Raw genomic sequence first — 12,175 nt, forward strand, 5'->3', positions numbered from 1 at the left:
TTTATAGTCACTGGTCTTGAAGTGAATGCATTCTTGTTACACTATCTGATCATTGTCCTTTAAAGTCACACCTGGCTAGAGTTTGGATTAACTCAATAGTTTAGAATGTGATACCAGCTGAAGAGCTTAAAACATCTCATTGCAGAGCTGTGAACATTTCAGCATGCAACATTACAAGGCAGAGGGCTTCACAACAGGATAGAATGGTTGTGATATTTCAGTCTTAATTTAAAGCAAAGAATTTGCAGGAACTGAACTGAGATAAAGCATGAATATATTGTTTGCACATGACTGGCTAAATTATCATACAAAAGGAAAATGTGGTGAATAATTTTCTATGACTTCATATCTTCTGAACAATTTCCCAAATGAGTAATGTACTGTCAATATATGGCAGAAGAGAGAAATGATTCACATATGTGATGTCTCAGTCTTTCCGCTGGTGGACTTGATGCTTTCAATTTGGAGCAAAAGCTATATGTTTTTTTGTGCTTTGTTTTTTGTTTTTTGTTTGTTTGTTTGTTTTAGAAATGAGGAATTCATCCTCACTGAAGTGTGCCTGATAGCGTCACAGTCAAGTGCTTGCAGGTCATGAAAATATCTCAACTGTGAAAAAAAACATATATTTAGTCTTATTGCCTTTCCATGGTGGCACTCTCAGATGAATGGATGTCACATTTGTATGGATAAGAATACTAAACAGTACAGCTTCAGGTATTGACTATAACCAACACAGTTTAAGAAATAACCCTTTCATCTGCTGTGTCAAAAGATCTGCAACAAATTCCCAGGCATCAGCAGCAGGACCTCTGTGGTTAATAGGTTTCTGCAGCCTATCAGCATGACTGAGTCTAAAGTGTCTTTGTATGCACACATGTCTGTGCTCATGCATGTATGCTGAATACACACACACTCACACACATTCATAGCAGCCATTGATGGATGGCTGTCCTGGGAAGCTGTGATGGCACAATAATTAAACTGTCAGTTTGAATTCGACTACTGATAGCAGCAAAGCCCATCTATGTGCCACAAATCCTCCCATTTATGAACAATTTCTCATGTGGCATGGTACCAAAATGAAATAATTAAAACTGATTAATGCTGACGTGAAGTTATTGCATATGAAGCAGGGAGACAATCAGTACAATTGCTTACTATGTCTGCATTCCTGGCGACTTAAGTGATATTTAGAAAATATCCCAAAACTCATAGTACAAAGCACTATTTTCACATTAAAAAAAAAAAAAAAACAACTAATGGCTGCTAATTCTTGTTAGTTAAGCTCCGATACACTTAAGCTACAGACACAATTTCTCTGTATTTTACCTTTTAAGATATACTTAACAGAACAAATTTGAGTTGTCTCTTTGTTTACTATTTCCCTTTCAATTTAAAAGTACTATATTTGGACACTGATTCTGGTTTCACCATGAAACGGCTGTTTCTCCAATTCAGACTTTTAAACACTTCCTTTGGTGTCAGCGCCACTCGTGTCAATATTTAATGGCGTTAGACAGGTAGGAGGTTTTTCTAGTTCAAAAAGAGCCTTGTAGTAGTGGTAGCACAAGTCACAGGACTTCCACCAGGAGGCTCAGGTTTGTATCCTATGTTGAACCATTATTTTTTTTACTTTTGTTGTTGTTGTATTTTGTGGCTTCAGTTTCACATGTGTCTTGGTGTAAAGTACTTAATTTGGTTTCAGAAAAGATCATGATTTGGGATATAATACACTTTTCACAACATTAATCACATGTTTCAAAGCAAACTTCTAGTTCTGATAAGGAGCAACTGTGATGACAACAGCAGAGAACATTTGGCTACAGACTCATGTTCTGGCATTTACTGATGTTTATACAGCTATAGGACTATTGGGCACATGGAAAAAATGATGTTGTGTGTTACCCAGTGTGTTCAAATGTGGTGCCAAGAAGCCTTGACAAAGCAGTTATATTTAAAGTGTTGGGAGGGAGAGTGGGCTCTGTTTTCCCATTTAAAAAAGTCAATCAAGGGACATTTCCACCAATGCAGAACTGGTTCCATTCTGGTTTGTATGTAGGGTTGCTCCTAGCTGAGTCCTGAAACAAATCCCCATTGAAGAACCTACCAACCTACCAGTTTGATTCTCTGTGTGGACATTCTTGAACAGGTCTTTCTTTAAATGTCTACAACATTCACATTGCCATGCTGTGCTCAGTGTAATGTATTGACTACCTAGTGTAATGACTGAAGACCAACCCTGCTGAAGTGTGTTGAGGTCAAGAGGCTGTAAAGGTCAACATTTTAAAATAACAGCACAGATCCTCAAATTGATTGGTTAATGGCAGCTATCCGGTGTTTGCTTTGCCCAGTCAGTGGGTGGGAAACAGAGGTCAACTCAGGGAGCTAAAGCAGTTCCCCTCCATCCACAGGTCAAATGGAATCCTTTCCCTTTGCTTGACTTTTACTAGGCACACCAGCCTAGCATCCCTCGGCTTCTCTGCTGCACTCACTACTGAACTCCTCTCCTCCTTGGCTAAAGCTGCCAGGCTATTTTTGTCTTGCAGGCTTACTGTGACGCTCCAAAAGAGTCAAAAACAGAAGCATTACTTTAGATTTTCTGACTACAGGTTTGGAAACCAAGGAGGCGAGAACAGAGAACAAACACAACAGACTAAAAAAAACCCCACAAAGCCATAATAAACCAGTAAATCTTCCATTAGGTTAGAGTTTCCTCTTTTGGATGCCGGCAGAAAATCAGAGGGTTTAATCATCAAGGTTGTCCTAGTCATGTAGCCAGCTTGTTAGAGAAGTATTGATCACATTTTCATTAGTACACCTGTCATGAAGGAGTAATTTGTTCAGTTCCTCAGTAAAATTGAATTTCCTCCACGCTTTACTGACCTGTAGTTCATTTGAGCTAAGCAGGGTCATATAGTCCTGCAGCTTGAGGGCTTTGTTTCCTGCTTCGCAGTACTTCAGTGAGACTCTCACCATATTGATGTGACCCACACACACACACACACACACACACACACTTATCTCACCCTTAACAGACCAAACAGTAACCACGAATGAAAAAAGAACATTGGTAACTGCAGATACAGACTGACTTTGGCAAAAGTATTTGAGCATAATATACTTTAAACTGGTCTAATAGTGTCTGTAAAGTGTTTTATTTCCTACAAGTTAAATGACGTTTGCACGTAGGTCTGTATGAAGCATTAACTGCAAGCTTATCTTGTTTAGATGTAAAATAATTTAAATAAAATGCACCACTCCTGAGGGAAATATGCTCTGTTGTTGCTAAACACTCCACTATGTTCACCTTAGCTAACTTCTCTAAATCTTCAACTGTGGGCTATCAAACAAACACAAGGGACTAAAAGACAATACGAGGCTTCATAGAGTTGAAGCAAACTGCAGGTATCATTTTCTGTGAGTTCTTCTTATGAAGCAACCTGTTACACATTATGCTGATCCATTACTACTATGAAAATGTTGGCAGGACTTGATTCTTCAGTATTTAGAAAGCCATTCCCTTTTTTCTACCAAAGGCAAAACATCCACAGTCTATCCTCCATCCTCCTAAAATTAAAAATTGAGTGCTTGTGAAATCAGTGGTTGTAGCTTGTTAAGATGCTGTCAATTGTGTGAGTTATTTCCTAAAAATCAACTTGCTTTTTTTAAGACCATGTTTTTGTTTCCAATCACATCATCACACAGCCATAAGGGCAAGGTTTCCAACTGCCACCCAGCTGTTTTCAGTGCCCGAGTCTAATTTTCCCACCCTGTTGTAATAAAGGACATGAGACACATCAAACAGCATCCCCAACCCATCGCTGTAGCTTTGTAAATCAGAAAAACCTTTATTCTCTCTGTGTAAACTGGCATTAAACAAATGACCTATACAGACCTTAGGCAGAGTTTTGGGCTGTGTGGATGGAATGGGGCTGGCTGGGTGGCTGTGGGAGCTGGGGGTCGTGTGTGGTCTGACTTCTCTGTGAAGCTCTGCCCTGCTCAGGGTGGTTTGTGTGAGTGGATGTGTGACAGTATGAGTGGAGCTGCATGGAAACCCAGTGGCTCTGACAGGACAGAGCAGGCATCCGTGACTAAAGCATGGGGGCTGTTAAACGACATGTCACGTCTCCTGATGCCAGCATCCTTGTGGATGGGTGCAGCCAGAAACTGGCCAACAGGGGGAATTAATTCCAGGACATGCACCATGTAAGCCCCATCAATTCACACCTACTGCCCAGGGTCCATGCAAAAAACCGACACGGTTTGCAGTCCTCTTGTTCCAGCTAAAATTGCTTTAGGTCAAGGAATTGGTGCAAAGGAGACTCTGAGAAAATGAATGAATAAATAATACAGAGAGCTGTAGCGCAAGTTAAGAAGGAACAGAGTCAAGGCAAAACACTACATGTCCCAACTTTGAAGGATGTAATTCCCCCTGAAGTCACTTAACATCATATCTGTTAGAAGCTGACAAAGGGCTTCAGTTTTCATTTGCCTGTTCCTGTCCAGTGACCGTAACCAACACCATGCAGTGGCTATAAAAAGTAAAACCCCCTTTGGAAGTTTTCCCTTTTTATCAGTTTTCCACATTGAATAATTTATTTTGACTTTTTTTGACAAAGTTATACAACAATGACTCTGTCATGTCAAAGTGAAAACAGATTTCTACAAAGTAATGCCACCTCATTGAAAATATAAAAGCCCTGTCGGCTCATAGCTAGAAGGTTCTGGGTTCTAAACTGTCCATAGGTGTGAACGTGAGTGTGGCTGGTTGTCGGTCTCTGTGCAGCCCTGTGATGGACCGGCCATCCAAGTGAGCTGGGACAGGCTCCAGTTGCTGGTATGCAACTTTAAGGGCACTTCCAGGCTAAGAGCTTCCTTCTGCTTTCAGTTTTTATGCTATGTGATTACCAGAGATCCAGGCATGTTATCGTAGGTGAGGGGACTTGAAATCCCAAAGTCAAGGTGAAAAAAATAAAGTTATTAGGCCAATTTTATTAAGTTACCTAAACTTGAATTTATATTTAGGTCAGCTAATTAAGCAATTTGCATTTGAAATACAATATTAAGGGGATGCAATTACCAAAACTAGTATGTAAACGCAAACCAGTCAAACAATGTTTGCAACTTAAAAGCTTGGTCTAAATCAGTAAATTAGATTTTTATTTTTCATCTTACAACCACATATTTATTTAAATGATAGTAACAGGTCCCTTGGATTACTTTTTTGAATGTGGCCAATGCCCTAAAAGAAGAACACAAGATTTTAGTTTGTTTGTTTGTTTTATTGCATTTTGTGATTTTAAAACAAATAAGGAATGAAGAGAAGAAGCCAGTGTTGTCATCACTCCCTCTGTTCTTATTATTTGCTTAATTAATATATCAGATGTGAGCAGCAGGAAAGTGCACAGTTTTTTTTATGTCTTTCGTTTCATTGCTCATTTTCAGATGGAAATCTGTTAGAGGGTGAGTTCAAGCGCGGCTTCTTTGTTGTTGCTATATTGTAAGTGTGTTGATTCTCAGCTTGAGATTATCTCCTGTAGGCACCGCTGCCACCAGTGAGATACAGTATGAAAGTAGAAAAGGCTCAATTAGAGAAATGTTCTCCAAATTGTACACTGAAATTAAATGGAATAAATAAATAAAAAATCAAATACAAGATGCCTTCAGCAAAATAAGCTGAGCTGAAATGTCTCACTATAATTTTCTCATCATTTATGCATGCACTGACAAATGCCCTGTGTCTGAAGTGCAAACTTTCCTTAAGAAAAAGGGGGGGTTTAAGGATGCAGATAAAAGCCAAGAAAACAGCACATTTCATCCCAGATGATGACACGTAGGATTTAGCTGCAGTATGGACACTTACAAGTGGAACTGAGCTGTGAGGATGCAGCGTGAGCCACTTACTTGTTTTGGTGCTTTGAGCCCTGCAGATGTGCATGGTATTGTGCCACCGAGTTGAGTGTGACGCTGCAAACTTCACAGGTGTAGCTTCGTTTCAGACCTGGAATTAAACGAAAATACAAACGTTAGATGAAAAAATCTCGGAAATGAATCAACAGTCTGCTTTTCATCCTCTGTTATAGTAAAGTGACATTTTCAAATCATCGGATGGCAATATGATTTTCACTCCCCTGCACACGCCCAGTGCAAAATCAGCCCATCAAACTCAGACAGGCCCTCTGCAACAAACATTTGCTTCATGCAGAAACGTTTCGGGCCCGCAGCAGGTGAGCATCCTTGCGTATTTTCAAGATGCCATTAACGGATTGAGGTCGCTGGCGATGAAGTGGAAAAAATCAATTAGAGCTGCATATACAGTGAAATGTTACAAATCTGGAGGAGATACATTTCACAGACGATTCCAAAACACTTCAGTTTTACAGAAATTTTCACATATGCTCTTTGCAATGTACTTGAATACATTTTCATCAGTTTGCAAAAGACAAATCTCCTGATCGATCTTAATGAGAGCATTTCATCGGAGCAGCAGGGGAGCCAGTTGAACTCTGCATACAAAATCTGTCCGTGCAGCACTGGAGACCTTGAGGTGTCTGATTTTTTTTTTTTGGCATCAACAAAATGTAATAAGATTCTATTTTTTCTTAAAATGGCACACCAGCAATATCTTCAGTGTGATAATGGTTGTATTGAGTCAGCGCCCTGTTGCTGTAAATTATGAGCAGCCTGTGTAATCGCTGTCATGTTGTACTAATCTTATTGTGCCATGAAAAATGGCCGTCTTGATTGCCTAGCTCTTACAATTGAGTTAACTCCTCTATAAATATTCCTCAGAGCCAAAGGCCAAGAGAAAATAAATGTCACCCCGCACTCATTGAATCACATTTCCATATCCTCCTCAATCAAATTTACCCCATGAGCGATCGTTTACTGAAACGCTGTGTCGAGAAACTTAGAAAGCTTACTTGTTTTCTTCTTTTGGGGTTGTGGCAGTTGACGGTGAAAATTTGCAGTTTGCCAACAACATTGCTTCTCAGATGTTGATGTCAGCTGTTTGCTTTCTAACATTTTGATGGAGGGCAATATTCCCCTAAGAGAGAGCTGCAAATCTCTCCCCTTCACTCCCCTGCTGATAAGCTGTACAATAACCATTCTGTCAGTCGACCACCAGCAAGACTGAGATTTCAATTTTGCGCGGCCGTCCCCAGACGCAGTCATGAGCTGACATTAGAGTTCTGCAGCAGGCAGTAAGGGTGTGTTCTGCAGTGGCCCTTTGACAGCCTGCTTCTCAAACACTTTCTGAAAGGGTGAAAGATTATACAGGGGCTCTGGTATCCATCTCTGCCAGCCACCTGTGGCTCTTCCCTCACGACGCTGCCCTGGATGAGCGATGAAGCACCGGGAGCCTTCAGGCCTCTGTAGTTCCTCCCCTCCATCACCTTTACTTCCTACTTTCTGAGGCATCGCCGGTGAGTCATCTGAGACTCGTTTGTTTTGGTTAACTTCTCCCTTAGCTGAGAAACGAGAGGCAGCTCAGGAAAGGATGCAGGAGAAGAAAAATGTGCTCTGCAGTCTCATTTATTTGTGTTAAGTTGGATTTTTTTTTACTGTAAGAAAAAAAAACAACAAAAAAAGATAGCAGGTTGCCGAGCTGATGCATGTGAAGAAAAATGCCTTCTGATGTCTGCTGTCTCTATTTGATCTTCTAGTAACACAGAGGTAACTTATGAAAGAAAGTAGCCCCTACTATAACCAAAAAGAAAGAGAGAAAGAAAAAAAGATGCTAAAGTACCTTCAGCCAGTAAAATAAAACTCTGCTCATCTCTGCAGCTCACTGACTTCGGGCCTCAGGCCACATTCACTAAACATCTTAAAGCTAGAAGCAGCTCAACTGACAAAGAAACAAAGACAAACTTCTAAAATAAGGCTCATACCAGCCATAACTTTAGGACTTTCCAGATTTTGGTCTACAAGTAATTAATGTAGCATTACAGCTTTAAAACTATCTCTTAGTCTGATAGAAGTTAGTCTGTTAGTCACTCAGTCCTGTTCATAAGAAGTCAGCTGCTGCAGGAAACACGTCTTTTGCAAAAATATACTAATCATAAACTAAAAGCATATTTCATGGTGGGCCAGCGAATGAGGTTCCAATCAGCTCACCGACAAATGCAGCAGCGCTATCTAGGATCAAACAGCTGTCATGGAACTTGTGTCTTCTATACCAATAAGGCTAACTCCACCTCTTCTCTTAGATTAGGACTTCTCTCAGTTTTCTTTGAAAAAAGCAGCTTCCAGACAGTTGTACCATCAATTAGGAGGACCTCAGTCTTCTATAAGTATGGCTCTGTAGTTATGTGTAGGTCACTAATCCTTAGAACTTTGATGTTTGCATGATCTATTTTTACGTGGAACAATGAGTGTAAAGTTTATCAGTGAAGTGATACAAGAGTCAAAGATTTTGAAGCATGAACACACAACCACAGATCTGATATGATATGACTAACGTGTACTGATGCTGCTTGTGGTGGGCCCGACTCCTCCTCACTGCTGAAACCATGAGCCACATAAAAAAAAAAAAAAAAAAAATTAGAATGACAACATAGATCTAGAAACTGAAGTAAACAAAACTCAGCAGTGTTTTTTAGTGTGCAATGAATCCATGATGTAGGCAGGTAAGGTGCAGCCTGTAGCCTGGCATGCACCTCTCCAGAAATGTAGCTGCCAGCCACAGTGACACAGACTGCAACAACTGCAAAGGGTCCACATGGTAATATAGCAATATGCCGTGTAAACACGACATCTTGATGTACACAAACATAATGTTTACGTGAAACAAAATGTAATACATAAGAGGCTGCAATGGTCACTCATAATGTAAACACACAATATTCTGCCATATGTCAGTTTCCTGTTTTTATAGTTCTACCATTTCATGTATAGGCCCAGTTGGTTCTGATATTTGTTCTTTTTGTGTCAAGTTATTTTGGTAAAAGTACCTGTTGCTAGCATTTACTAGCACCGACTTCAGCATGGCTTTCTCCGTTTCATTTGCACATTGTTTGGAACACACAAACAACACAACTCACGAGAGACCAGCGCACAAGCATAAATGCTCACAAGAGCGTAGGCCACTCCTAGTTTGTATGTGTATGTTCTATGTAGATTTTACACAGCAGTGTAAGTCAATTTTCAAACATTAGGTACTGTGTATTGAAACTAGGATGGAGGAAATGCATTTGTTTTAGTCTCACTTTGACTTTTTTATTACATAAAGCAAAAACATTGTATGGATTCAGCTCTAAACTACAGCATACTGTGTATTTTTGTCTTGGATCATGGTCTATGTATCCAGATACCACTTGTACCGCCTGCAAAGGAGAGATTCAGTCATGGAACAAAGAGTCCATTCCCATTTTTAACGCAGACCACTACCTGTTTACAAGTAATGTTGGAAAGTTCATAAACAACAATCCAATCCCACAGAAATGCTAATAGATCATAGTAAGTGCTGGCTTCACCTGTACATCGACTCAGCAATAAGCCACAGATTGGGCTTTCTTATTGGGTGCTGAGTAGAATTATTTCATTTGCTCCGCAGTAAATCTCCTGTTGTCTCTCAGCTAATTGAGACCTATTGCCTGAGCCGTTGGGAGGGAGCGCGGTGGCAGTATGACTGATCAGCTGTGCAGTCCTCTGTGTGCACTGTTTATAAGCAGGGAAAAGGTGGTGCTGGTCCAGGGTTCATGCTAAATTAACCAGCAGCCATCTGCCCCACTCAGATGTGGTAAGTTTAGCTCATTACCTCTCTGACTGCAGCAGGGCGCTCAGGCTGAAAGAGCATATGCTAAACCAGGATTTGTATGAAGCAAATTGTTTGCTAAGCTGCACTGGACTGCTTTGTGAAATGGCCTCCCAAAATGAAGTCATCACTCAAAAGTGTTTTCATCCCCTTAAAGCAATAAGGCAGGTGAGATTGCTGAATCACAGATAAGACTGCTCTGTGAAATTGGCACAGTTAGGAAATGTGCAGTACGTAAAGATGTAATATCTTGAGGAGAAAAGGCATTAGCTGGAAACAAATGGCCAGCCCTCTGCTGGTCCAATCTAGTGCTTTAAATTGAACCAGTTGGGGGACATGCTTTACCCTTCAATCCTGTCTCAAAAATAATGATGTTCTCTTACAGCTCAACATCTGAGGAAAATGTATTTTCGTTCATGTCTGGTTGACTGAAAAGGGGCGACAGTTGGAAGGCAATACAAAAAGCAGCCCAGATATCTTGATTTGAAATGTTTTTGTGATTTTTTTTTTACAAATGGAACAAAATATGTTTTTTTTTCTTTTTTTAAATCTAAATGTGAATGCAGTTTCTAGAAAGCTTTGCCTTTTGCTTCCTCTTAAAGAGAGCCTTGATTCGCTTGTTGTAATTTGCCCATCTCTGAGCTTGCTATTAAGACAGCAATAGATCTATTTTAGGGTCAGGGGGAGTGGGGAATATAACACACAGCCCAGAGCAACAGCTTGAGAATTGCAACAGTGAGCCTCTATAGAAGGAAGAGCTAAAAAGGGAGAAAGAGGGAGACAACGTGCTAAATCGCATCTGCTAGAAATGCATCCGTGATTAACGGCTGTGATGGAGTCTGGGAAAACACAATTTGTCTGTCGGGGTGTTGGACAGGCTAGGCTGCAGTCAAAATTTAGTGGTTTGGAGTGAGCGCTGACAAAATCAAAAAGCACTGCGTCTTCTTCTGGCAGCTACATTCGGAATTGCAAAATCATTAGAGACCAGTATAATCACAAAGAAGGAGCTGGTTGATGTATGAGAACACGACTGACAACGGAGTTCACACTGTGTTATGTTATGGACTGAGTTTTTTCTTTGCAAGTGGTCAGATCAGGTCAGTAGATGGTTGAAACATTTCCTTTTACTTCATCTGCATTCTCTTGAACTACATCACTTGTTTTAAAATCACGTAAACCAGGATTTTTATGGAAATAAAAGCTTTGTAGCATGCCTGGCAAGCATAGAAATCTAATAAAACCAGAGCCACTAGGTTGGACAGTCTGTCTCCAATGTGATGATGATAGCACTAAAATTGAGCAGTCGGCAATGTCAGAGTTTTGTCAAGGGAAATACCAAAAACATTTGGAGTCTCCTAAAGGACAATCAAACCACATTTCTGTTCATCATTTTAAGTGTTTGGTGTCCAGATAAAACCGAGATAGCATTTAGCGGCTATTTCCTCAAAGATACAGTAGAGTAGGAGGTAAGATTATGCAACACAAATACATTTATGCAGTTTCGAATGCAAACTCTCCCTTTGCCTCTTGGTTTTATTTAGACTTTAAATTTTTTTGATATCTTAAGGCTATCTGAATCCCCAAAGCCACATTGAATCATTAAGTTTAAACATACACTAATCAGCCACAGCATTAAAGAACCTGCTTAATATTGTGTAGGTCTACCTTTTGCTGTCAAAACAGCTCTGAGCCATTGGGGCATGGACACAGGGTCTCTTTGGATCCTGTGGTGCCTGGCACTGGGACAGTGACAGCGGATCCTTTGGGTCCTGTGGGTTGGATGGGGTCTTGGTGGATCGAACTTGTTCTGGTGCATCCCACAGATGCTCAATCACATTGGTGGTAGGAGTTTAGACGTCAGGCCAACTCCTTGGTGCTTTCCTCAAGTTGTTTCTGAGTGGTGCTATCGGTTTGCTGTTGCACTGGAGTGGGTTTGGGATTGGCTACAGTGGTTGGAAATACATGAACTACTCACAGAAAGGTTTATTCGCGATGGTTGGAGCATAGACTGTATAAAAGAGACGAGAGGTCTGCAAAGTGAAGCCAATGTAGTGATTTTAACTGCATTCTGCCAGACAGTCAGCAGGTGACAGCTCCTCTGGTTGCACAAAAAAGCCCAACTTAACCTTATTTCTAATTTGATTTGTTACCTCAGTACACATTTTTTCTGATAAGTTTATTGTCTTAATCTCTTGTTTAAGTTGTCCTTCAATACAGGATGGTGTTCATTATGGTCCCACTTAGAGTGAAATAGATCACATGGTCAGATATGTTTTAAAGCTAAGTTGTAACCGTTTTTTTTTTTGCTTTTGCAACCTTATCACCGTGTACTTAACTTCTCAGTCAGCTCCACCACTGGCTCATTATGTCCAGTTTCAAAAGAGCAAGATGACAAATGTTGAATTCCAAACTTTGACT

At 40.3% G+C, this 12,175-nt stretch overlaps 1 protein-coding gene across 1 annotated transcript in view; it reads right to left on the reverse strand.

Annotated features, from left to right (window-relative positions):
• Window positions 1–5,900: 5,900 nt before the first annotated feature.
• Window positions 5,901–12,175, reverse strand: part of zmat4a (zinc finger, matrin-type 4a) — a 144,219-nt gene continuing 137,944 nt past the window's right edge. Inside the window, 1 exon segment of the mRNA XM_008276959.1 lies at window positions 5,901–6,001. Coding sequence (XP_008275181.1) covers window positions 5,901–6,001 — 101 coding nt within the window.

The sequence above is a fragment of the Stegastes partitus genome, unplaced genomic scaffold, assembly GCF_000690725.1.
Source record: "Stegastes partitus isolate 25-593 unplaced genomic scaffold, Stegastes_partitus-1.0.2 Scaffold84, whole genome shotgun sequence".
Taxonomy (NCBI): domain Eukaryota; kingdom Metazoa; phylum Chordata; class Actinopteri; family Pomacentridae; genus Stegastes; species Stegastes partitus.